This window comes from Balaenoptera physalus, assembly GCF_965194825.1.
Source record: "Balaenoptera physalus genome assembly, chromosome: 7".
NCBI lineage: Eukaryota > Metazoa > Chordata > Mammalia > Artiodactyla > Balaenopteridae > Balaenoptera > Balaenoptera physalus.
Window position 1 is genome coordinate 106119 of NC_138886.1, and position 23805 is coordinate 129923.

The 23805-nt window shown below is 55.4% G+C and overlaps 1 protein-coding gene across 5 annotated transcripts in view; it reads right to left on the bottom strand.

Annotated features, from left to right (window-relative positions):
- CACNA1B (calcium voltage-gated channel subunit alpha1 B) overlaps window positions 1-23805 on the bottom strand; it is a 187173-nt gene that overhangs the window by 95449 nt on the left and 67919 nt on the right. For all 5 annotated transcript variants that reach the window (XM_082469396.1, XM_082469394.1, XM_082469395.1 and 2 more), the window contains exons 11-16: window positions 23205-23414; window positions 19033-19145; window positions 14108-14220; window positions 11867-11998; window positions 11609-11681; window positions 1352-1469 (exon numbers count right to left, since the gene is read on the bottom strand). In XM_082469396.1, coding sequence (XP_082325522.1) covers window positions 1352-1469; window positions 11609-11681; window positions 11867-11998; window positions 14108-14220; window positions 19033-19145; window positions 23205-23414 — 759 coding nt within the window. The remainder of the gene's footprint in view (window positions 1-1351; window positions 1470-11608; window positions 11682-11866; window positions 11999-14107; window positions 14221-19032; window positions 19146-23204; window positions 23415-23805) is intronic.

Consider the following 23805-nt stretch of genomic DNA (forward strand, 5'->3'; position numbering starts at 1 on the left):
CCCTGGGAGCCGTGACAAGGCGCTCCTGTGACCCCCAGTCAGCAATGAGGAAACAAAGGCCACAGAGGGTAGGTAACTCCCCCGGGTCCCAGGGTCAGGGGCCCCAACGGCCCTGCCCCAGCCCTGCCCCGGCCCTGCCCTGCCCATCTGAACTCTGCAGGCTCAGGCCCTCGTGCTGCCGCTGACCTGAATCCCTTCAGTTTGCCTGTCGCGGGAGCCACCTCTCCCCACCTCAGCGCCAGGCAGCACCGTCCTCCCTGCGCTGCCCCCCGCCCCCCGCCCCGTCCCCAGCCCTCGGTGCCTCACCCCTGTACTGCCCCCGCACACCCAGGCCCACCCCTGGCCCCCGCGGGCGGGCGCCCTCCCGGTCACCTAGTGCCCTGCACACTGCCGACGGGCAGGCAGTCCTTTGCCACGGGGTGTCCTCCGGCCGCTCAATGCCAGCAGCCCCCTCCCCTCAGCTGTGACAGCCGAGCCGTCTCAGACTCCGCTGGTCCTGGGGCAGACGCCCAGGGACAGCCCTGTGCCCCATGTTATCCCAGGGGCTCTGGGCCAGTGCCAGGCTCAAGCAGCCGTTGGCTCTGGGTGACCCCTGTGGGTCAGGCCCCCTGTCTGGCAAGGAGGTGCCCTGGGACTCAGGGGGCACCCACATCCCAGGGCAGTGCCTCAGACAGGCCTGCTCAGGGCCCCAGTGGGGCCCACGGGACAGGACGCCAAGGTCGGCTGCTGCCCCCGGGCACTGAGCACAGCTGCGGGCGCCCTCAGAGGCCTCGCCACGCCGAGAGCAGGACGAAGGCCATGCCCCTCGGGGCCCGGCCACAGGGACAGACTCCAGCTGGGCAGCACGGTCGGGGGGCCTGAGGCAGAGCCCCCCCCGGGCCGGGCTTGCCCTGATGCCGCAGAGTCCCGCACGCCAGACCCCGCAACACAAGGCCGAGGAGCGCCCTCCGCACAAGGTCTTCCTTTGCGCTTCTCTGCAGGCGGGACATTTCCATGGGCGAAGGTTTTTTTAAAAGCCCAGTGCCACAACTTAATTATTGAATTCAATTAAAGTGAAAACAAAATAGATGGCTGCCCTCAGGCTCAAAGCCCACGTCTTCCCGCCTCCGACCTCGCTGCCTGCCTCGGGACACCCCACGCGCTGCTCACGCTTCCTCGGCCTCCGGCCCGACCTCAGGCTGCATCTGTAACTCAAGCTGCTCCTGGGCAGGGGCGCGTCACGGTCCACCCTCCATGGGAAAGCCACCCTCACGTTCCTGCCGACCACGCCACCGGCTCCGTCCTCCTGGGGAGGGAGGGGAGAGCAGGCCCAGGAAGCACCGACCCCCTCGCTCAGACGGCAGAAGGATACAGTTTCCAAACAGCGTCAGGACAATGAAGTAAACCGACGAGAACATGCCTTTGCTGACTCCACCTTGCGACTCGATCCCATGATACATCACCGCGTTCCAGTCCTCCCCGGTCAGGATCTGCAGAGGGAGGGAGGGAGGGAGAGCAGCCGGGGCATGTCCCCACAGCCACCCGCGTCCACACGCACGCCCGCACCCACGAGCCCATGGGCACACGAGTGTGCACACACAGGTCCTTGGATGATGGTCAAGGCAGCCCAGGAGCCTCCAGAGAAACTTCCAGAAGGACATGGCTGCTGGGCTGGGTCAGGCCTTATAAGATGAATAGGCTCTGGGTTTCTGCCAAGAATGGAAAGGGAGCTCCCAGCAGGAGAGAAAGGTGAGCAAAGGCAAGGAGACTGTGGCAGAGCTTCCCACGTCCCAGAGCCGCCTGGTCACTGCCGCACCGGTGAGGAAACTGAGGCTCAGAGAGGGGCGCAAGCTGCTCACGGCCAGACAACAGCCGCAGGGCCTCTGACCCTCCGGGTCCCTGTCTCCCCTCGCCCAGGGGGTCCAGGCCACGAGGGCGGCTAAATGCCATCCTTGCCCCATCGGGAAACACGTGCCTCTTTTTCATTTGTATTTTGGGGAAAGTACAAGGGGATAAGGTAACAGACATTCGTGTGTCTGCCACTCAGAATGGAAATTGCTAACATTTTGTCATATTCGCATCAGGTCCCACTGCCCACGATCACCCTCGACGGGCAACCCCAACCATGAACCTGGGGGGCCTCCCGTCTTTGTGGTCCTACACCACACAACACACACACACCTATAAACGAAATACATCACGCGTGTTTTAAACATGCATGGGCAGGTGTCAGACTACCTCATCATTCCGCTCATTCACTCTTTTATCTTTGAAGTTTGCCCGTGTGGACACATAAAAACCCACTGTCCTGGAAGGTGCTCCATAGATTCCTTCCATGTACTCACCCATCTTCCTCAACAGGCGCTTCCAAGGTTTTTGCCGGTGTGTCCCATTGTGAACATGAAGTTTGTCTAGAACTGGTTCTGCTGGATCGTAGGTTCTGCACACCTTTGACTTCACTAGACATTTTCAAAGTGCTTATCCCAAATTACAGTCCCACCAGCAACGCAGGCTGTGTCTTCCTCACACCCTCGTCCCAAACTGAGCACAGTCACAGCCTTTGATAGCTCCCGGCCGGCGGGGTGAACGGAAGAGCCATTCAGGTGGGACATCTTCTCTTGTATCCAGTGGCTGCTCAGATCTCCTTTCTGTGGCCTTTTCAACTCTTTGGCTTGTATTGCTGATAACTCACCTTTTCTTACAGACTTCCTTATGTATTTTTGTATATACTAGTCCTCTATCTGCAATGTCTACTGGAAAAATCTTCTGCTGGTTCCTTTTTGCTTTTAACTAATTTTTTTGTATTATAAAGAAGTTTAATGAAGTCAAATGTATCAGTCTTTTCCTTTATGGTTTCTGCTTTTTGCCCCTTTTAGAAATCTCTCTCCATCCCAAGGTCATAAAGAATTTTCCTATATTTTCTTCAATCATTTTAAAGTTTGGCTTTTAGGTCTCTAATCCAACTAGAGCTTGTGGTTACTGTTCTGTGCACACCTGAGGATGAAGACCTACTTTTCTCCCACACAGAAGGCTCATTTTTTGACCATCCCATCCCCCTCCCATTGATTTAAAATGCCATCTTTTTCATATGACCAACCTCTTACATAGGCTTGGGCATGTTTCTGGGCTTTCTGGTCTGTTCTTTGATACTTTGTCTTTATACCTCACAATCTTCATTACTGTAGCTTTATAATAAGTCTTGATATATGGAAGGGCACATCACTCCTTCTTGAACTGTCCTGGCCATTCTTGGCCATTTACTCTTCCACAGAATCAATATGCTGAATTCCAAGAGCAGTTCTGTTGGGATTTGGATCACAAATTAAATTAGGGAGAACTGATCCCTTTACCACAGTAAGGCGTCCCATTTATAAACATAGGTATTCCGTTCTTTCGGTCTTTTAATAACAATTTATAATTTCACCTGTAAAAGTCTTGTATACTTTTTGTGGATTTATTTCTGGATAACATAGCTTTTGTTACTACTGTAAATGAAATCTTTCATTTTAATTGACTATTCTAATTGAATGATACTGTTATATAGAAAAGCTTTATTTTTCCTATGTTGATCTTGTGTTCAGCAACAATGAATTCTCTTATTATTTCTAATTGATTCTCTTGACTTTTCTATGTAAATAATCACACCATTTGTAAATAATAACTATTTTGTCTATTCCTTTCCAGTCCTTCTACCTCTTTCTTTTTCTTATTACATTGACTTCAACTGCCTGAATACTAGATATCCTTGGTTATGCTTTCAATCTGTATTAGTCTGGGTTCTCCAGAGAAACAGAACCAAGAGGAGATGTCTGGGTATATCTTGTGGTCATGGAGAATAAGTCCCAAGACCCACAGCTGACAAGGAGAGACAATGGTGTAAGTTTCAGCCCAACTCTGAGTCCAAAGACAAGAGAAGACGGATGTCCCAGCTCAAAGATGGTCGGGCAGCGAGAGTGGACTGTCCCTTAACTCAGCCCTTTTATTCTACTCAGGCCTTCGGTGGACTAGGGGAGGCTTCCACATCTGCTTTCTCAGTCCACCAATTCAAATGCTCATCTCATCCAGAAACACCTTCATAGACACACCCAGAAATAATGCTTAATCTAGGCACCCCATGGTCCAGTCAAGCTGACGTAAAATTAACCATCAACAATCTTTTATCTGTGATGTTTGCCACAGTCTTTGTAAAACAATAGCTTTATTGAGATATAATTAACATACCATATAATTCAGTCATTTAAAGTGTATAATTCAATGGTTTTTAGTATATTCACAAATATGTGCAACCATTACCACAATTTTAGAATTGAATTCTAAATTCAGAATTTAGAATTCTGAATTTAGAATTTTATTTCCATCTCTTCAAAAAAGAAACCCATCCATATTAGCTATCACCCAACTAGCTGTGGGTTTGTTTTGGGTTTTTGGTTTTTTTTTGAGTCCTTAGTATTTTAAGTTCTTTGTATAACATGTTTTTCATCATAATGTCAATATTCTATCTTTCTAAATCTATTGATATGCTTATTTTTCTCTTTTAAACTGTAGAGATCAGGAAATTACATTGACAAATTATTGTATTACTGAGATAAGCACAGTTTAGCCATGAGGTTCTATTTTACACACAGTTGGATTTGATTTTTGAATATTCTATTTCAGGCTATTTGCATCTACCTTCACTGAGTGAACACTTAGAGTGCCTGCCTGCTGTGTGTCAGGCAATCTTCAGGCACTTGAGATCCTCAGTAGACAAAACAAAGCCCCTGCCTCACAGATCTGTGGAAGGAGAGAGCTCTCTGAAATGGAGCCAGGAGGCCTGGATGGAATCTGACCTTTTGACCACTTACTGTCCTAATGCAGGCCTCCAGAACATCTGTCAGAAACTCAAGACACTTATCAGACACCTACCCTAAAACGCCTGGTGACAGCCATCCCTGAAGGACACACATTTCCCTTCTTGTGTCAGAGCACAGCCTCGTGGCTTTTGTCTTACAAGCCCCCGACTCTTTCCCTTCCCCAGGACACTCTTTTTATTTTAGCCAAATCTGTGTCTCTTGAATTGCAGTTCTTAAGATCCCAAAACACTTCTTATTTGCAGCCTCCTGCAGCTTTTTTGGTTGACAGAGCTCACACTCTGTCTGCATTTTGCTTTCTTTACATTGTCTTGGCCGGGCTGTGGGGTCAAGGTTATCCTAGCCCCATGAAATGGTTTCTCCCCTTCTCTGGAAGCGTCTGAGTCCATTATCATCTGTTCCTTAAAGGCGTGGCAAAGCTCACCTTATAACTCCCCGAGCCCTGGGCAGGAGGCAGGAAGGCAGGAAGAGAGCTTTGACTAGGGATTCCATTTCTTTAATGGTTATAAAATTATCCAGTTCTTTTTTCTTCTTGAGCTAATTTAAGTAACTGATGTTTTCCTATAGAAGTGCACATTTCATCTAAGTTTTCAAACCTATTGGCATAAAGTTGCCATAATATTCTTTTGGGATTTTAAAAATTTCTCCCTTTTCTGTAGTTATACCTCCCTTTTGGGCTATACTTTTTAAAAAATTATTTTTTTATTGAAGTATAGTTGATGTACAATATTATGTAAGTTACAGGTGTACAATACAGTGATTCACAATTTTTAAAGGTTATATGTCATTTATAGTTATTATAAAATATGGCTATATTCCCTATATTGTACAATATATCCTTGTAGCTTATTTTATACATAATAGTTTGTACCTCTTACCCCTATATTGCCCCTCCCCTCTCCCCTTTCCCCACTGGTAACCACTCTTTTATTCTCTTTATCTGTGAGTCTGCTTCTTTTTCATTATATTCACTAGTTTGTTGCATTGGGCTATACTTTTTATTTGTGCTTTTTTTCTTGATCAGTCTTGCTATAAAGTTATCTACTTTATTAGCCTTATTGAGAATGAGCTTTTTAGGATTTTGTTATCTTGGTATTTTAGTTTTATATTTCATTAATGTCTGCTCTTAGCATCATTTTTTCCTGCTTTCAATTTCTCTTTGGTTTACTCTTTCTTTTTTCTAGATTTTTAAGATAAGTACTTAACTTATTTATTTTTAGTCATTCTCTTATTTTGATAATTGCTTTTAAGACTCTAAATTTTCCTCTAAGTATTGCTTCAGACTCATCCTATGAGTTTTGCTAATTATTGTTCAGTTCTAAATATTCTGTAGTGTCCACTGTGCTGTCTTCTTCAACTCAAACCCTCAGCTTTCAAATATGGGGAAGATCTTAAGTGACTGTTTACTAGTGCTTTCTATTTATTTAAGTAATATCAAGAATGTGCTGGACTTCCCTGGTGTGCAGTGGTTAAGAATCTGCCTGCCAATGCAGGGGACACGGGTTCGATCCCTGGTCCCAGAAGATCCCACATGCCACGGAGCAACTAAGCCCGTGTGCCACAATTACTGAGCCTGCGCTCTAGAGCCTGCGAGCCACAACTACTGAAGCCCACGTGCCTAGAGCCTGTGCTCCGCAATGAGAAACCCCCGCAATGAGAAGCCTGCGCACCTCAACGAAGAGTAGCCCCTGCTCGCTGCAACTAGAGAAAAGCCCGCACATAGCAACGAAGACCCAACGCAGCCAAAGAAAAATAAACAAAATAAATAAAATTTTTAAAAAAAGAATGTGCGCTGTAGGAGCGCGATTCTTTAATGCTGGTAGAAATTTCCTGAGTGACTTAACACGTGATCAATTTCTGTAAATGCTCCTGTGCCCCAGATAATGACTATTTTCTTCGCTATCAATTGGCGAGTTCTGTATGCATCAGCCGAGTAGTGACGGTCGTGCTCATGAGTTCTTTTACATCCTGTCTGACCCTTATCAGCTTCATCCTTCAGTCTGGTAGAAATAGAAATCTCTTAAAAGAGGGTGGACTGTTGATCTCTCCTTGTGATTCTGTCGGTTTTTGCTTGGTATGTTTTTTGAGCCGTGCTGTTAGGCTGCATCTTCCTTTTATTGTTACGTAATATACTTCCTTATTTTTACTAAAGCTTTTTTTCACCTTCTTTTTCACTTCTATTTTGGCTGATGTTAACATTACACCAGCTTCCTTTTGGTTAAGGTCTACTTAGTTTATCTTTTTGTACCCATTTAATTTTAAATTATGTAATATTTCAAACATTCAGAAAGGTACAATGAATAATATTTAAAGCTCTGTGTACCCATTACCCAGCTTAAGAAATAAAACTTTAAAATGTAGCTGAAGTTCCCTGAATAGAAATCTCCAGTCTCATTCCTCCTCTCCCCAAGCCCACCTCACCCTGAATTTAGTGTTAAACATTCCCATGCAAGCTTTTACACCTTTACTTCCATATATACCATAAACAATATTGTTATGGAATATGTTTTGAAACAAGATGTTTTCATCCTTATTAAATATTTAGTATCATATGCTAAACCATAATGGAAAAGAATGGAAAAAAGAATGTATATGTATGTATAACTGAATCACTTTGTTGTACAGCAGAAATTAACACAACATTGTAAATCAACTATACTTCAATTTAAAAAATTAGTTAAATAAGTAGTATCATATGCTTTGTATTATTCCAAGTCTTGCTTTGTTTTTTTTTAGCTTAACATTGCTTGCGATTCATGTTAATAGAGTTAATTCTAGGTCATTCACGGCCCTGCTGCACTGATAGAACACCCTCTCCTTATCCATTCCCCTGACGATGAACAATCAAGAGGTTTCCAGTGTCTTGCTGTCACACACGATGCTGCTGCGATGGTCTCGCAGGTCTCTGTGCATCCGGCCAGGGACCTTCCGGAGCATGTACCCCCAACAGGAACTGCTGTTGTGTGAGTTCCGGTGGGTTAGATACAGTGACATTACTTTCCAAAGTGGTTCTACCAACCCACCAACAGCATAAAGGAATCCCCACTTCTCCACATCTTCTCTAAAACTTGAGACTGTTAGATTTCTTAATTTCAACTAAACTGACAGGTGGGTTTACTTTGCATTTCCTGACTACGAGTAAACAGATGATGGTTTTTACAGGTCTACTCATCAGCCCAATTTCCTGTCCCGAGTTCCTTGCTTATACACTTTGCCCTTTCCTGCTGCATTATTTGTCTTTCCTTTTTGATTTGTGGAAGTTTTCGATTTATTCTGGTTATTGGTTATTTATTCTGGCTGTTGGTTATTAGCCAATGCTGTGGAAACATCTACTCCCAGCCTATGACGTGTTTGTTTGACCTTTTTATGGTGTCTTTTGATGCACAGAAATTTGTATTTCAATAGCCAAATTTGTCAAAGCTTTCCTTTATGATCTGTGCTTTTTTACATCTTCCTTAAGAAGGCTTTCCCTGCCTTCAGTCAGTAACATTACTCTCCTGTATGTTCTAAAATTTCAGAGTTGCTCTTCACATTTACGTCTTAATTCATCTGAACTGATATTCAAATCTGCTACAAGGTAGAAATCCAACTCCACGTTTTTGTCTATGGATAACCAAACTGTCCCACTCCATCTGCAGTGACAACATGAGTGTTCTGTGTATACAACTATTTCTTCTGTAAATAATGACATTTTTCTTTCTTCCTTGGCAATCCTGAGAAATTTTATTTCATTTTTTTCTTATTCTACTGCACTAAGACCACTGATACTAGCATAATCTGCTAAGGGTTTTTATTTGCAAGGAGTGTTGGGTTTTATCATGGGATTTTCTTTTAGAAAAAAAAATTCATGATGGACAGTTTCAAACATACAAAGTGGAGAGTGTAATGTACCCCTACGTACTCATCACCCAGCTTCAACAATCAACACAATTTGCCAGTCTTGTTTCATCTGCCTCTCTCTCTGGTGCTTGGCTGTGCTTTTGCTAGAGTTCAAATGTTTTTTCTGATCATACATGGTTTTTTTCCTTCTTTAATCTGTTAAGATGATGAATTACATTAATTGACCTTCTAATGTTAAATCATCTTGCATTTCTAGAATAAATTCAAGTTGATCATAAAGATGATCTTTAAGTACATCCAGATTGGATTAGTTCTTATTTCCCTCAGGATGTTTTGTCTCTCTGTGTGTGATAGTAATCTATATTTTCCTTCTCTTATATTGCCCTTGTCTAGTGTTTTCATATCAAGGTTATTCCAGTCTCATAAAAGGGTGGGTGTTTCCTTTTTAACTTCTCTGGAGTCGTCTGTATAAAATTGGAGTAACCTTTCTTAAATATTCAACAGAATTCACTTGTAAAACTGTCAGCGTGGTCTCCAGGGCAGGTAGATTTTTCAAGTATTCAATTATTATTCAGAAATTATTCAATTTCTGAAATAGCCCAGGTTTTCTGCTTCTCCTTGGGTTAATGCACTTCTCCCCCCATTTATCCGCTTTCCTAAACGTATCCGTATCCGTGTCTGCAGTGCTTTCAGCAGTTGGGTGTGACTCTCAGAATCTGTGTCTGGATGTGTCTTTCTTCCACCTCGGATTGCGGCTCTCTGAGTGGGAATTCCAGGCCAACAGGGACCGTCCTCCAATATTTTAAAGTTGCTTTTCCCAGACCTTCTGGCATCATTGCCACGAGAGGCCTGCCATCAGACTGGCATTCTTTTGCAGGAGATCTGTCTTTCTAGAACAGATTTTAAGATTTTCTCTGTATCAGGCTGTGTCCAGGTCTCAGCTCTTTCTGGAACATCGCTGGCACCCTCTCTCTCCGCCTCTGAGCCGCAGCTGGCTCAGGTCCTCCGCGTTCTTGAGAGGATCACGTCAGCGTACGTTCAGCCTCCACTTTTTATTTAAACAGCTGTGTCTTCTACTTCTAGGATTGTTACGTAGTTATCTTTCGCATTAACCAGAGATCCTCAGTTCCAGGTGCCCTTCTTCTGTACTTTTGCGCTGAGCTCTTCCTTCTGCCCTCTGAGGGTTAAAGGCGCTTGCATTAGCACGCTTTCCGTGCTTTTGCGCTGAGCTCTCCCTCGTGCCCTCTGAGGGTTAAAGGCGCCTGCATTAGCACGCTTTCCGTGCTTTTGCGCTGAGCTCTCCCTCGTGCCCTCTGAGGGTTAAAGGCGCCTGCATTAGCACGCTTTCCGTGCTTTTGCGCTGAGCTCTCCCTCGTGCCCTCTGAGGGTTAAAGGCGCCTGCATTAGCACGCTTTCCGTGCTTTTGCGCTGAGCTCTCCCTCGTGCCCTCTGAGGGTTAAAGGCGCCTGCATTAGCACGCTTTCCGTGCTTTTGCGCTGAGCTCTCCCTCGTGCCCTCTGAGGGTTAAAGGCACCTGCATTAGCACGCTTTCCGTACTTTTGCGCTGAGCTCTCCCTCGTGCCCTCTGAGGGTTAAAGGCACCTGCATTAGCACGCTGCTGCCGCTTCTTAGGAGCGGCTCACCCCCCACCTGTGGGCGTGGTCGGGCAGCTTCACCAGGAGCAGAGTTCAAGCTGTTCTCCCCCTGGTCACATGCCTCCCTGTGCCCTCTCCAACCCCATTCAGAAGCAGGGGCTCCAGCCTGGGTCTCAGGCCCTCGGCCCAGTGTCATCCTGCGGGCGTTACAGGCCCGGCTGGGCCAACGGTCGGTCCTGGCGACCTTCTCAGCCTCCTCCAGCCTCAACCACTCTCTCAGCCTCCTTAAAGGGCTGGACGCTTCCCCAGCTCTGAGTCAGTCAAGCCATTGGCGATGCTTCTGATGGAGAAGGTGCGAAGGGTAGTACGCTGATGGGCAACCCAATCCTTAAAGCTCAGAGGACGGTGAAGCCACAGGACTCGAAAGTGGGGTCAGACAGGAAGCAGAACGATGACAGCCCGAGGTCTGGAGTCCTGCCAGGCCGGGAGCAGACGAGCCTCTGGGAAAAGAGCTGCTCTGCTCCACCCAGGTCGGGAGGGGGGCTTGCGGGCGAGATCACTAGACTGAGTCACCCTGTCAGCAAGCGTCTAGTGTGGTTCCAACAGTCGGCTGGAAAGACGCCCTCCTTTGAGAGAGGAGCCCCAAAGGTCCCCTCTCCTACACTCACTGTGGCTCCAGCGTTGGCTGGGGGGCAGCGCCAGCGGCCCCGGAGGCCAGGAGCAGGCAGGGCCCTGGCCAGAGCGCCTGCAGCCTGCGGGCTTCCCTAGGTGCCATCGCAGGCCGCCCCCCCCGCCGCCGCCAGTCCTGCTCGGCCTCAGACGTGGCGGAGGATGCTCGTGGGGCAGCGGGCTTCATCACGTTGGTGAGGCCAGTTGTGGGGCCCCAGGGGCCGCGGCTCTGTGAGGGGGACAGCACTGAACCGGGGAGTCCTCAAGCGGGAACCAAGGCTCAGCGTCCCCAGGGGCTGCGGGCGGCGTGTTTCCAGACACAAAGGGAAACTGAGGGGCCGCTGGGGCCAAGCCATTGGAGGGAGAAGCCTGGGGAGTGCTTTCCACTCGACTCTCAACGGACAACGACGGCTGTGATCGGTTCCAGGTCTCGGGGGCAGAGCGGTAAGGGGCGACCTGAAGCCGGGGCCTCCCAAGGTGTCCACCTGTTCCTCGGGCAGCTCCCTCCCAACCCGGCCCCAGCGGGGGCGCTGCACGTCAGAGACCTGCTGTGCCTGTCCCCTCACGGGCGCTGGGGAGGGGCTGACGGGGGAGGAAGGCTGCGCACCCTCACACCCGGCAGGGAGGGCCCCACACGCCAGAAGTGAGCCGGGAGCCGGGAGCCGGGAGCCTTACCTGGAAGACAGTGAGGATGGCAGCAGGGAAGGTGTCAAAGTTGGTCGTCGGAGTCTCGTCCTGAAAGTTGAACCTGAGAGGAACAAGGGTCTTGGACAGAGGCAGGCCCCCTCGGGACCAGGAGGACCGGCACCTGGCCGGGCTGCGTCTGGTGTCAGCGGCCCCGCCTCGGGACCCTCAGGGAGGGGCACGGAGGGGGAGCCCGGGGCGGCACCGCCCCCTCTGAGCCCTGCGTCCCGGGGGCCCGGCCTCGCTTACTGCCCCCCGAAGAGCTGCATGCCCAGCAGAGCGAAGACCACGATGAAGAGGAAGAGCAGGAAGAGCAGGCTGATGATGGACTTCATGGAGTTGAGCAGGGACACCACCAGGTTCCGCAGGGAGCTCCAGTACCTGCGGGGAGCGGCCTGGTCCGAGCGCGCCGGCACGCCCGGACACGGACGGCACGCGCCTGCGGCTGCCGGCGCCTTCTGGCCTGAGGGCCCCACACACGGTGCGCGGAGAGTGCTTTCTCCAGGGGTCCAGACCACCTGCTGGACCGCGCCCGCCCCCCGCCCACGGGGACAGCAGACGCCGAGGGTCCAGCGCTGAGCTCACGATCGCCTCCTACACCTGCTTCCCAGTCTCCCTCCCCCACGACCACGCCTGCCTTCGCCCCTCACCCCCCTCGGGCCACGGCCACGCAGGAGAAGGGGCCGCACTGGAGCATCCATCAGCATCGCCGCCCTCAGCACGCGGGTCCCGCGCAAAGAGCCTCCGCTGAGCAGGCCGGGCACGGGGTGCAGACACTGACCCCAGCGGCCCCTCCCGGAGGGCCAGGGCCACACAGCGCGGAGCAGCCCTCCAGCCTCGACTCCCTCCCACCCCACCCCTCCAACGCTCCTGGGGGTCCGAGACTCTGTCCCTCTCATTCACCTGGACCCCCCCGGGCTCACAGGCCCCCTGAGGTCTGCCCACGGCCTAGCTGCTGCCGGCCCGCTGGGTGATGAGTCCCCTCCAGCTGCGACCCCCAGGAGAGCCCAGGCGGACATACCACGTGCCTCTGTGCCTTTGCACTTGCTGTCCCCTGCCCTGGCCTAGGGCATCTGCCTGGGGCATCCCTGGGCCCTTGTCCCTAATGCTGCTTCACAGAGGCCCACCATCCTCCTTGGGCTCTCTGACTAGGTCGGTGAGAGTTAACGGGAGATGGGCTGGAAGACTCCAAACAGCCTTCTCCTAGGATGGGCGGGGTGTAGGTCAGCCCACGTCAGGACAGGGGCCACCCGCTTTCCAGGAGGAAATGGAGCTGCTAAGATGCCAGGCCCACGACCAAGGTGAGGGCAGCGCCGGCCGTCACCTCCTGAAGCCCCTTCTCCCGCAGAACCAGCAGAGGATGGAGGGCAGGAGGCACAGGGCACCCGGCAGCCTCTGTGGGCCAAGCCAACCGAACTCCTGTCCAAAGCTCCTCCACGGTTAAACTGTCGTGACCTCGAATGGCCTCAGGGTTGGATTTAAAACAGAACAGAAAAGACCAGGAGGCTGGGGAGGTCACTGCAGCGGGGGCCTGGAGCCCAAGCCACCTGCGCAGGCTCGGTCTGGACCGTCCCACGGCCGTCGTGACGCGGGCCACCAGGGACGCTGCGCGGGGGCTGGTGCCAGGCACGTGTGGCCACGCGCTCCAGCCGCTCGTGGGGTGGGCGCCTCAGAGCCTCGAGGAGGCTCGGGTACCGCTGTGGAGTCCTACGGCCATGGCCGTTGGGGTGCGGGCAGCTCTGCCGCTGCCGAGACAACTGCGGACGAGGGCGGCCCCCCCTTCCCGGCGCTGCCGCTCTGGCAGAGAGCGGGGAGGTCTGGCCTGCGTCGCATTCTGGCCTGGGCCTCAGCCTCCTTGTGGGCAAAAGGGAGAGACCTGCTTCCAGGGCTGTGAAGAGCCAAGTGGGATGAAACTGAACACACGGTCAGGGCCCCGTCCTGTCACCGAGGACAGGCCAGGCAGCATCGGCCCCGAGTGGAAAAGGCAGGCCTGGGAGATCAGGTCAGAAGGTCAGGGTCCCGTCGGGACCAGGACGGGAGCAGGGCTGCAGGGTAGGTGAGCAGACTTAGGGGCGGGACGATGGGAAAACATCCATCTGATAACCTGTGTTTTCTCCATTAACTCTGGAGCAGAGTCATCCTTTGAGGTTGAAAGGTGGGCTTGCTGATTTCAAGAGAGGACACAGGGTGAAACTGTGGGGAACGAGCTAACGAGAGAACCAGAAGTGCTGGGGCAGCGCTGAGGCTGCAAATGGCGCTGCAGGTAGACGGGCTCCCGGGGCCGACGCGAAGTCCTGCTGGGCTGCGGCCCTCGCTTGCATGGGCTGCTTTGTGACTGTCTTCTGTTTTTAACCAGTTATAACCCACAGAAAGAGATTCCAGGCAGCTGAGGGCAAGACCCATGCCACACATCCCCAGGAGCGGCACCTGTGTTGGCTTGGCTCCCACACTGCCTGCGCCCCCACCCCCCAAAGCACGCGGATGACATACTTCGTGACTTTGAAGATTCTCAGCAGCCGGAGTGCCCGCAGCACACTGATCCCAAAGGAGGTTCCTGGCTTGATGGCCGCCCAGACCACTTCGAAGATGCTCCCCACGATGACCTGCAACGGAGATGGGGTCAGCCTGGGCGCGTGCGCGGCTGCTTCTCTCCGTCAGCATCTGCCCCGCCCACCCCGTCCGCAGCTCAAGCCACAGAAGGCAACATGAGGCCCAGGCCTCACACTGAGCCCCTGCAGCCCCCGGGAGCTGCAGACGGTGTCCGTCCTTCCCCCGCCCAGACGCACCAGGAGGACACAGACCACGAGCGAGCTGGGCCTGCAGCTCTCCTGGCAGATCTTAAAGCCGCCTCGTCTGACGCCTCCTCTGTGCTTCCTCACAGCCCGGTGACCCCTCTGGGGCCGGCAAACCGCCTCGACAGCTTTGACTGTTAGGCTGCTCTCACACAGACCTTGTAACATCCCCTTTCTGGTCCTGCCACCTCTGAGATGTTCCAGTTCATGACTGCATCTTGTCTTCTTCCGAATAGCAGGAGCCAGCAAGTACCACCAAGGACAGATGGGGGCAAGCCCGCCCCTCGTTTCACCAACAGTCATCCCGGGCGCCGTCCACGTTGGTGGACCGGGACTCGCGGGCAAGAGGCCTGCCCCTCCTTCCAGCCACTCCTCAGCGTCAGTGTCTCACGTGAGGGACTCAGAAAGGCCAGGGCAGCAGGGCTGAGGCACAGCGGACGCCTCACCCCACAGCACCCCGACAGGACTCCCTCCCTGGCCACTGCGCCTCACAGGGCACACGCGGGCTTGCGGTCGGCGCTCGTGTGCTCTTCGTGCGTGTGGCTGATGCCCACTCCTTCTAAGCGGGCTTCTGCAGCTGGCGCGGAGAACTCCACTGCCGAACATCAATCTCTTAAATTCCCTTTGGCTTCGCTTGGCTTACACATCACCCAAGGTTTCGGTCACTTCCCCCCTTTTCGTACCAACTGTAAACATGATCAGCTCGACACCAACATCCTCACCAAGCCTGACAAACGGTGACTGTGCCAGGGCAGTGGCCCCTGCGGGTTAGCACTGGTCCACGACCCTGCGTGTCTGGTCTGCTGGCTGCACCAGCTCCGCATTGCCCCAAACGCACAACCTTCCACTGCACGTTTCCCCGCCCTGGACGCAAGCACATCGTTCAGAGGAGTTCAGACCTGCCCACAGCTGCTGCACCCACCACGACCCTAGCAGGGCAGCAAATGGGACGAGCTTGTCGCGTCTGTCCTTGGTCCCCCGACAATCACCACCAATTTGTCTCAGCATCACACAGCACCCAGATCGTGCCCAGGACTGAAGACTATTGTTTTCTAAATCTACTTTCTTCTCACTATCACTCTTCCAACATGTCTCCTATTCTCCATTAATCCTCAAAATTTGCTCGCATTGGGTCACAATGTAGGTGGCCTCTCAAGACGGCCCCCACGATCCCCACTGCTTCGGGTTCACCCCCTTGTACACCCCTGTCCCCTGGAGGGTGGGCTGGACCTAGTGACCCACTTGTAGCAAACAGAACACAACAAACGTGATGGGCTGGCACCTCTGAGAACAGTCACAAGAAGACTGAGGCTTTGGCCTTTGTGCTCTCGGCCCTCTCCTGGGCCACGGCTGCCGGGTTGTGAGGACGCTGGGGCAGCCTGTGCAGAGGCCCACGTGTCCAGGCCCGAGGCTGCCAGCAGCCCCCGGAGTGAGGCTGGAGGATGACTTCCCGAGGTCTGTCAATAGCCACGAGCACAAGCTTGGAAGGGAGCTCTCCAGCCCAGCGGAGCCTGCGAGGACTGAACCTCGTGAGGGACCCGCTGAGTCACAGCCTGACGGCGCCCCCACCGGAATGAGAGGACGAACATTTGCTGCTTTAAGCCACTAAGTCCTGGAGTAACTTGTTACCCAGAAAGAAAACACCAATACCGACTCCCGAAGCAGGAGTGCCGTGCTGCTGAACTAAGAGCCCCAGGTGCGGGGGCGGCTTTGGAGTCGGGGAGCGGCACCAAGCAGCACATCCGTGAAGGCCTGATGCACCCTGAACCCACTCTTCTGGGGACCCTGGACTCTGAAGATGCCGCCCGAAAGGTCTGCAGGAGAGTGAGGAGTCATAGGAGACTAAGGAAGGGAGCGGGCAGAGAGCCACCGGGCAGCCGCAGGGACAGCGGGAGACGTGCCTCCCGAGCGGGAGCTCTGGCGGAGGGGACGCTGTCCAAGCAGAGAGCAGTGGCGCTGCCTGCGGCCTCCTGCCACTCGCGGTCAGAGGCGAGAGGAGGGCGGGAACTGAGCAAAGCGCTGCTAAGTAAAGAGAAGCCCCAACTCGCTAGTTTGGGAAATGCTCAGCCTCTCCAGAGACCAAATGAGGCCAACGTTAAGAAATGGCATGGCCTAAAAATGAAGCCAAGGGCACGACTGGGGCTGGTATGGAAGATCCCAAAAGATCAAAGGCGGGGCCTCAGAGCATACTCAGCCGCTTTCCGGCCCTTCTAGGGATGTAGGGTGAGCCTCGCAAATGGGCCTCACGAAGCAGTAAGTCCTCCAGGACGTGGAAGGGTGTTGACCTTGGTCATCTCAGCAGCAGCTCAGTCCGAGAAGGGCTCATCTCTAAGAGAACTGTGGGCACAGCTTCCGTCCGATGGAGTGAACTCTGGGAAGACTCACAACACACCCACAATGCTCTTAAAAGGCTTACATGCACAAAAATACCACCAGCTTGGGTTGAAATGAAAAAACCAAAATGAGGCCTTTGGATTCCCAAAATTCTACTAAGTAGGAAGCAGGCCAAGAAAACCTCAGCTGAAAACGTTTACTACTTTTCACGAAAAGGAAAGGGGACTCGGGGTAAAACCAAGAGCCCGAGGGCTCCCAGGCCCCAGAACGAATCAGGGCTTTCCCAACACTTGCCTGTTGGCCGGCTGGACTCCAGCCGGCCCTCCTGTGCATCCCACTGGCCCTGTTTTGAACGGGAAGGTCTGAAGCAGCTACCCCTGCCCGTCCCACTGCTGTATGCTGGGTGTGGGGGTGGATAGCTTGTCTCTCTCAGTTCACGGCTCTAAGATTGAAAGAAACTGTAGGAGCCTCAGCCAGACCTGGGTCCGATTTGGATGACGAGATTCGGGGCGCTGAGCTGATGCTGTGATGGGGTGCGTCTGGGAACTGGGAGTGGAGGTGAGTGTATCTTACACTGGGAAGAATCTGGATCACAGGGGACTGTGCTAGTCAGCCTCCGGACGGCCCCGAAGGACCCCTGCCTCCTGGTGTTCGCATCCCTGGGTAACATTCTCCCCATGAAAAGCGGGCGGGCCCGGCGACTCCCTCCTGACAAATGTTAATACAATAGCAAGGCTGACCGCTGTCTCTCCTGAGACTGGTTTCTGCAGCCTCTCAGGTACTCGCATCACGAGCTGCCACACAGTGAGGACACGCAAGCAGCCTGTGGAGAGGCCACGGGACCGGGAAGCGAGGCCGGTCACCAACCACGAGCGAGTCCTGTCAACAGCCTGTGACGAGCCTGAACCACCCCGAGCAACCGTCCTGTCCTAATCAAGCCTTGGCATGACTGCGTCCCCGGCCTCGGCTGGGCTGTAAGCGCGTGAGAGATCCCGGGCCACTGGTACCCTGTAAAGCCACGCCTGGATTCCTGACCCTTAGAAACTGTGAGATAACAGATGCTTGTTTTAAGCTGCTAAGTTTTGGAAAAATTTGTTGGCCTGTGTGCAAATTATTCCCCTGCCCTGGGGCCTAGCTGGTTCCCAGACACCGCCACTCTGAAGTCTCCTCCCCTGTGGGTCCCCTCTGCCTATGTGCACCACAGCTTTCTTTGTAACCAGGAAGGCAAAGGGGCAGAAGAGTTGGCTTCCCCCCAACCATCTGTGAAAATCGCAGGTGCCCACACGCCCCAGAGAGCACCTGGGCAGCCACTGCCTTCCCCCGCCCAGAGCTCAGGCAGCATGGCGGGTGTGCGACGCCCGCCCCGGGCTCCAGCGCTGACTCCCCCGCATGCTAGCTGGGCAGTCCTGGGCCCATCACACAACGTCTCCAGTTATTCATGTATGAAGTGAGTCGTCGTGAAGATCTGACAAAGTCGTAGACACTGTCTGTCAGCTGCACCGCAGCGCAGAGAGGAAAAGGTAAAGTTAAACTGCATCCCAAGTCGAAACTTTCCTTGGACCTAGGTCCGGCCTCCTCCCTGGCTACTGAGAAGTCTGCAGAGGTGCAAGGCCTCCTCGGGCTGTGGCCCGGCCGCTTCTCACTCAGAGCCTCCACCAGGTCAGAACTCAGCCTCTGGGCAGGTGCCAACAGCGCCCCATCCCCAGGCTCCGGGCTCAACACAGGGAGGCGTCCTGCATGGCCTGCGGGGCCCAGGGAAGGGGACTCTTCGCTGCCCCGGCCCCGTGCTCGTCCACGGTGAGCCTCAGAAACACCTGCCTTCCAGGCCTCCCTCACCTGCAGGGGCTGGTGAAGGGACCCAGGCCCACTGCTGCCCTCCGGCCTCCCCAGGAAGCGCTGCTGCATGTGCCCAGGACCAGACCCGCAGGAATGATGGGGGTCAGGACCACAGCCCCCTTGAGCCTCCACGGGACAGCAGACATTGAGAAGGTCGCATACCAGGCGCGGAGGAGGCCACAGAGACTTGAGCTGGTCTTGAGACTCTACAGACAGGGCCGGGGAGGGAAGGAGGCTGCCCACGGCCAGCACCCGCACCAGTCAGGGCCTGACCGGGACAGGCCTCCCCGGCCTGCCAGCAGCCTTTCTGACCCACAGGGGATACAGTGCCCCAGCCGCCCGGCTCTGCTCCACAGGCCCAGCTCACACCGGGTACGGCATCACTCTCCGGCCAGGACACCGCGGACCCGTCTGGACCCCCAGCAGGCGTCCCTGACGAGGCGGCTCACTCACCCCAAAATCGAAGCAGTTGAAGGAGGACCGGAAGTAGCTCCTGGGCCCCAGGCCGTACATCTTCAGGGACATCTCTGTGAGGAAGAGACCCAGGAAAACAAACTCTGCAAAGTCTAGGAGAAGCCGGAGAAGAGGGGGATTAGCTCGCGTCCTCCTCCCACCCGGCTCCAGCCCAGACAGGAGGACACCAGGCCTCCGGGCCAACCCAGGGTGGGGCTTCCAGGCCCGGTCGGTGGCCCCTGAGCTCCAACCTCAGTCCAGGACAGAACAGCCCGTGACCAGACAGGGGGTGTCGCAGAGCAGTGCTCCTCCCAGCTTGAAAGCTGAGCGCCCGGGTGCCGTGGGACGCAGAGGCAGCCTCCCGGGAATGGGCTCAAGAGGGAGTTCTGGGTCAGGGGCCCAAATCCCCCGAGGAGGACCTAGGCGTCAGGCAGAGGGCGCCCACGCCTCGTGGAAAAGCTGGACGGCCTTGAGCCTGTCCTGCCTTCAGTCTCATTCCGCGCTCCGCACTGACGGTGGCTGGAATCCCTCAGCCGCCCGGCCAGGACCCCCGGCCCTCTGCGAGGACCTCCTGAGCCCCTTGGGCTCACAGCAGCACCGTGCTTGCAGGCTCGCCCCACTAAAGGCGAGTGTCCCTACCACCTGACACCCCCAGGCCCCCGCAGTACGAGTCTCCCAGGAGGCACCCATGCTTGCTGGGGGCCTTGGGGAGTCATACAGAGACCACTGTGGGCGGGGTGCCTTCAGCTTCCCGCAGGCTGGGCCGGGCAGGCAGCAATGGTGAGCAGGGCCTGCCTCAGCCCAGGGACCCCGCCACGGCAGTGCTGACCTGGCTGGCAGGACTAAGAGAGGCTGCACTGGGCCTGCTGCGAATTCAGCACACACAGACGCTACCCCTAACCCAGCCTGAGCAGAAGACAGGGTCAGAGCAAGAAGAAAGAGCGCAAAAGCTGTGAGAGGCCACAGACCGCAGGAGACGCAGCCGAGCCCAGCCGCTGACGGCTGCCAGACCAGGCATCCCGGACGTCAGAGCAAGGCCACCGTCTCTGATCCCTCTCCCAAAGCTGGAATCCACCCATCATTTCAGACAGTGAGCCCAGGGCACAGGAGCCAGGGAAGCAGCTCAGCACCAAGGGCAGAGCCCGCCACGCAGGGCCAGGGACCGAGGGGTCCAGTCACCAGGCAGTTGCCCACGCAGCCTCCCCAGGGCCTCTGGCATCCAGGCTGGTTGGGAGACTGGACCTCAAGCAGCTCATGCTAAAACAGATGGTAGAAGAGGGGGCCACACACCTCCTGCCCTCCCTGTGCACCCCGAAAGCTACTCCCCCCACAGCTCTCCACCAAGTGCCGCACAGACGCAGCGGCCTCACTGGGCAGGTCTGCGGCAGCCGAGACCCTGAACGAGCAGAGACATCAGTTCCACTGCCCGCTGGGCTCCGTGCCTCACAGACACACACGTGACGGTCCATACAGCCCTGGAAGGTCTCGGGTAGGGGACCGGAGTACGTAGACAGCCAGCTCCTGCCTGGCCGCTGAAACCAGTCAAAACACAGCAGGGCACCCGAGCCGAGCACGGGACGAGTGATGAGACGGCAAAGCAGCCCTCCCGGAGACGCAGGAAGGCTGTGCCTGAGCCCAGTCGGAACACAAGCCCCGTGGCCCCTGCCCCTCAGGACCCCACGAGAGGAGCTCAGGTCCTGGGAGGAGAGACCACGGAGATGGGCACCCCAGCCACCCACAGGGCAGACCTTGCAGCTGACACTGCCTGGGTGTCCATGTTGCTCCCCAGGAGACCAAAGCAGGAGCCCTTTGCATGAACGAGCACAGGAGTTGCCGAAGGGGAAGCTTTCGGAGAAAGGGGACACCTGGAGCAGAGCCCCCAGCGCCCTGCCGGCTCCTTCTCTCTCCCAAGGAGGAGACCCTCAGCTTCACGTGCTCAGCCTCCCCTCAGAGGCCAAGAAAGGGTGTTCACGCATTCATTCAACTAGCAGGCACCGGCGCTCCTCTGAGCTGGCCCGGGAGACAGCTGACCCCTCTCCCCAGGAGCTCACAGGCGAGGGGAGCAGAGCAGGTAAGTTAAACGGTGTTTGCGTTATAACAGGAGGACAGCATGCCGTGGGAACAGAGGGACAGAGGGGAGGGTGGCCAGGTCTGTCCCGTGAGGTCTGGGGGTTCACGGGGTGACAGCATCCACTCCCATCCCTGCTTCACCATCCAAGCCTCAGTCTCGGGGTCCTGAGTGCATTGGGAGCGGTGTGCTTGGCGGGCAGACAGTGAGGTGCACAGTACCCGCTCTCTGCAGGGCGGCCAGCCTCAGGCCAGAGTCCCATGGCGAGCTCTGAGGAAGCCGGTCCGGAAGGGGAGTCCCCACCTCTGCGTCTGCCTCCTGCAAGGCCTGCCCTCCCTTGCTGGGTCAGCCTGTCTCAGCTCCAGCCCAGCTGTCCCGGGCACTGAGCAGAGGTATCCAGAGCCAGCACAGACCCACCCCTCCCGCCAGCCATGTTCCCCGGGGAATGCTGATGAACTCAGGCGTTTCTGGGAAACCACAGAGGAGGCAAGGCAGTGAGGGGGCAGATTCCCCGCAGGGATACCTGCGGCCTGGCCCAGCACCCGGACACTTCCAGCCTCGCGCTCCTGCACGTCAGACAAGCGACCAGGCCATGCGGCTCACCCCCAGCCCACTCAGCTGGCAAACCCCCGGGAAACAGGGAGTAACCACAGGACTGACTGGGCACCACCGGCTTCTTCCAAGGGAAGAAAAGGCCTGGTTAGGACGCCCCAGGGAGCAGCCGCGCCATTGGCCGAGCTAGGAGGAAGCCCTGTCTCCCCGCGCCCTACCCAGCCCCCCAGGGCGCGGAGACTGCAGCCTGAGGACTCAAGGCAGACACTGAATTCGGTCCCAAACCACGGGCCCAGGACACATGATTCAGGGGCCAGGGCACCAGTTCAACGTGCACACTCTGTTCCGTAACCCGCCCTCTCCCGGGGAGCCAGCCTGTCTGCTAGAAGCTCCCTGGGCCCCTCTTGCTTCTCCTTTCTCTTTGCCCTTTCCCATTATACCAGCAAAGATTTCAATCGAAGTTTGGGAAACAGTAGCCTGGAGTCCCACCCCCAACACAGGCCTCCCCACCCACACTTCCAAGTGGCCTATGGAGCCGTCTGTCCACGGCCCACAAGAACCCTTCAGCAGCTTCCCAGGCTCCCAGTTGGAGCTGCCCAGGCTCGGTGTGGCTGGCCCGTCAGGGGCCAGAACTGGGAGCCAGGAGGGTTCTTCTCTGGAGAATGGCTCTCTTGGCCACCTAGGTGACTGCAGGCGCGCAGGGTTCCAAGCAGAGAGGGAGGCGCTTGTGGGAACCCAGAACAGGCTGTTTCCAGATCAGCCACAGACACGAGCAGGGTGAAGGCGGCTGACCCTGGGGAAGGGGAAGGAGGGAGCACTGACCGCAGGACAGAAGTCATTCATGCAGTGTCTTTGGAGCTCTTGTGAGGCAAGACAACAAAGCAAGACCTTCAGTTGCATGTGCCCTGCAGGGCCCTTGGGTGCGAAGGGTCAGCCTGGTCCCTGGGGAGGGACCTCAGCTCTTTGCCTCCTTGGAACTGTAGCCAGGGCCAGACAGGTCATGACTCAGAGCCCCTGGCCTGGCCTGAGGCTCATGGACACAGGCTTGCAAGGCATCCCTGGTCACGGACACACCCAGATTCAACCAACCAAGAAGAAAAACACAAACAACCAGAAGAGCCCTGGGAGATCCCTGGGAGCCAGGACTCTTTCTCCTCAGGAATCCAGGGCAGATGGGTCCCTCATTCCCTGGGTCTAAAGCCCTTATGGGAGAGGACACATGACCCCGGTGCCCCAGACCCCTCACTCATTTCCCACTACCCTGATGGATGGGGGTCTAACCAGATCAGCCAGGCTCCCTGGAAGCCGGGCCCAGATTGATGGGGAGCTCTGGGATGGGGAGCCCAGGCCTGGGGCACAGCCAGGCCCCTAGCAGAGGCCCCTGGAGCACTTCAGTCAGCGCAGGGGTCCTGCCCAGGGCATCCCAAAGCAACAGGTTGTGGACCGGAAGCGGTTCAGAAGAGGTTGGCGGAGGGGGGGCGGGGGCGGAGGCGGGGCGGAGGGGGGCGGGGGCGGGGCGGGGGCAGGGGCGGGGCCGGGCCCGGCTACGTACACAGCGCCGTGGTGAGCCGCTGGGGCTGGTTGTAATGCACCATGGCCACGCACAGCGTGTTCAGGGCCACCACGCACAGCACCACCCAGTAGAAGCTCTGCGCCTTCACCAGACGCCGGATGAAGAACCGGAACATCTTCTCCTTCCTGCGGAAGTACGACGAGCTCTCCGTCTTCCCGCTCTTGAGGCTGGCTCGGGTAAAGGGGGACCCTGCGGGAACAGGGGCTCACTGAGGACGTGGGGGACAGGTGGGCCCCAGGACACGCTCGCCCTCCGCCGCTGTGAGCCCCGCGGATGCGTCCTCAAGGACATGCTTCCCCCACCCCACAAGGACGCTTGCCCCCAGCCCTGGCCCAGCTCGAGGCCCCAGTTTCCATCACAGGCACCAAGTGTGTCAGACCCGCTACCGACATTGTGCTAATGACCTGTGTCCCCTGCAGTGGGTCCTGAGGCCACCCCCGCTTCACAAATGAGGGAACCCAGAGCCTCGGCGGTCTCCATGGCTGCTGGGCTCTGGCTGCGAGACCGGGATTGGAACCGGCCTCTGGTCCCCAGCGCCCCCGGCCACCTTCCAGGAGGGCAGCCCCGATGCTCCCAGGCC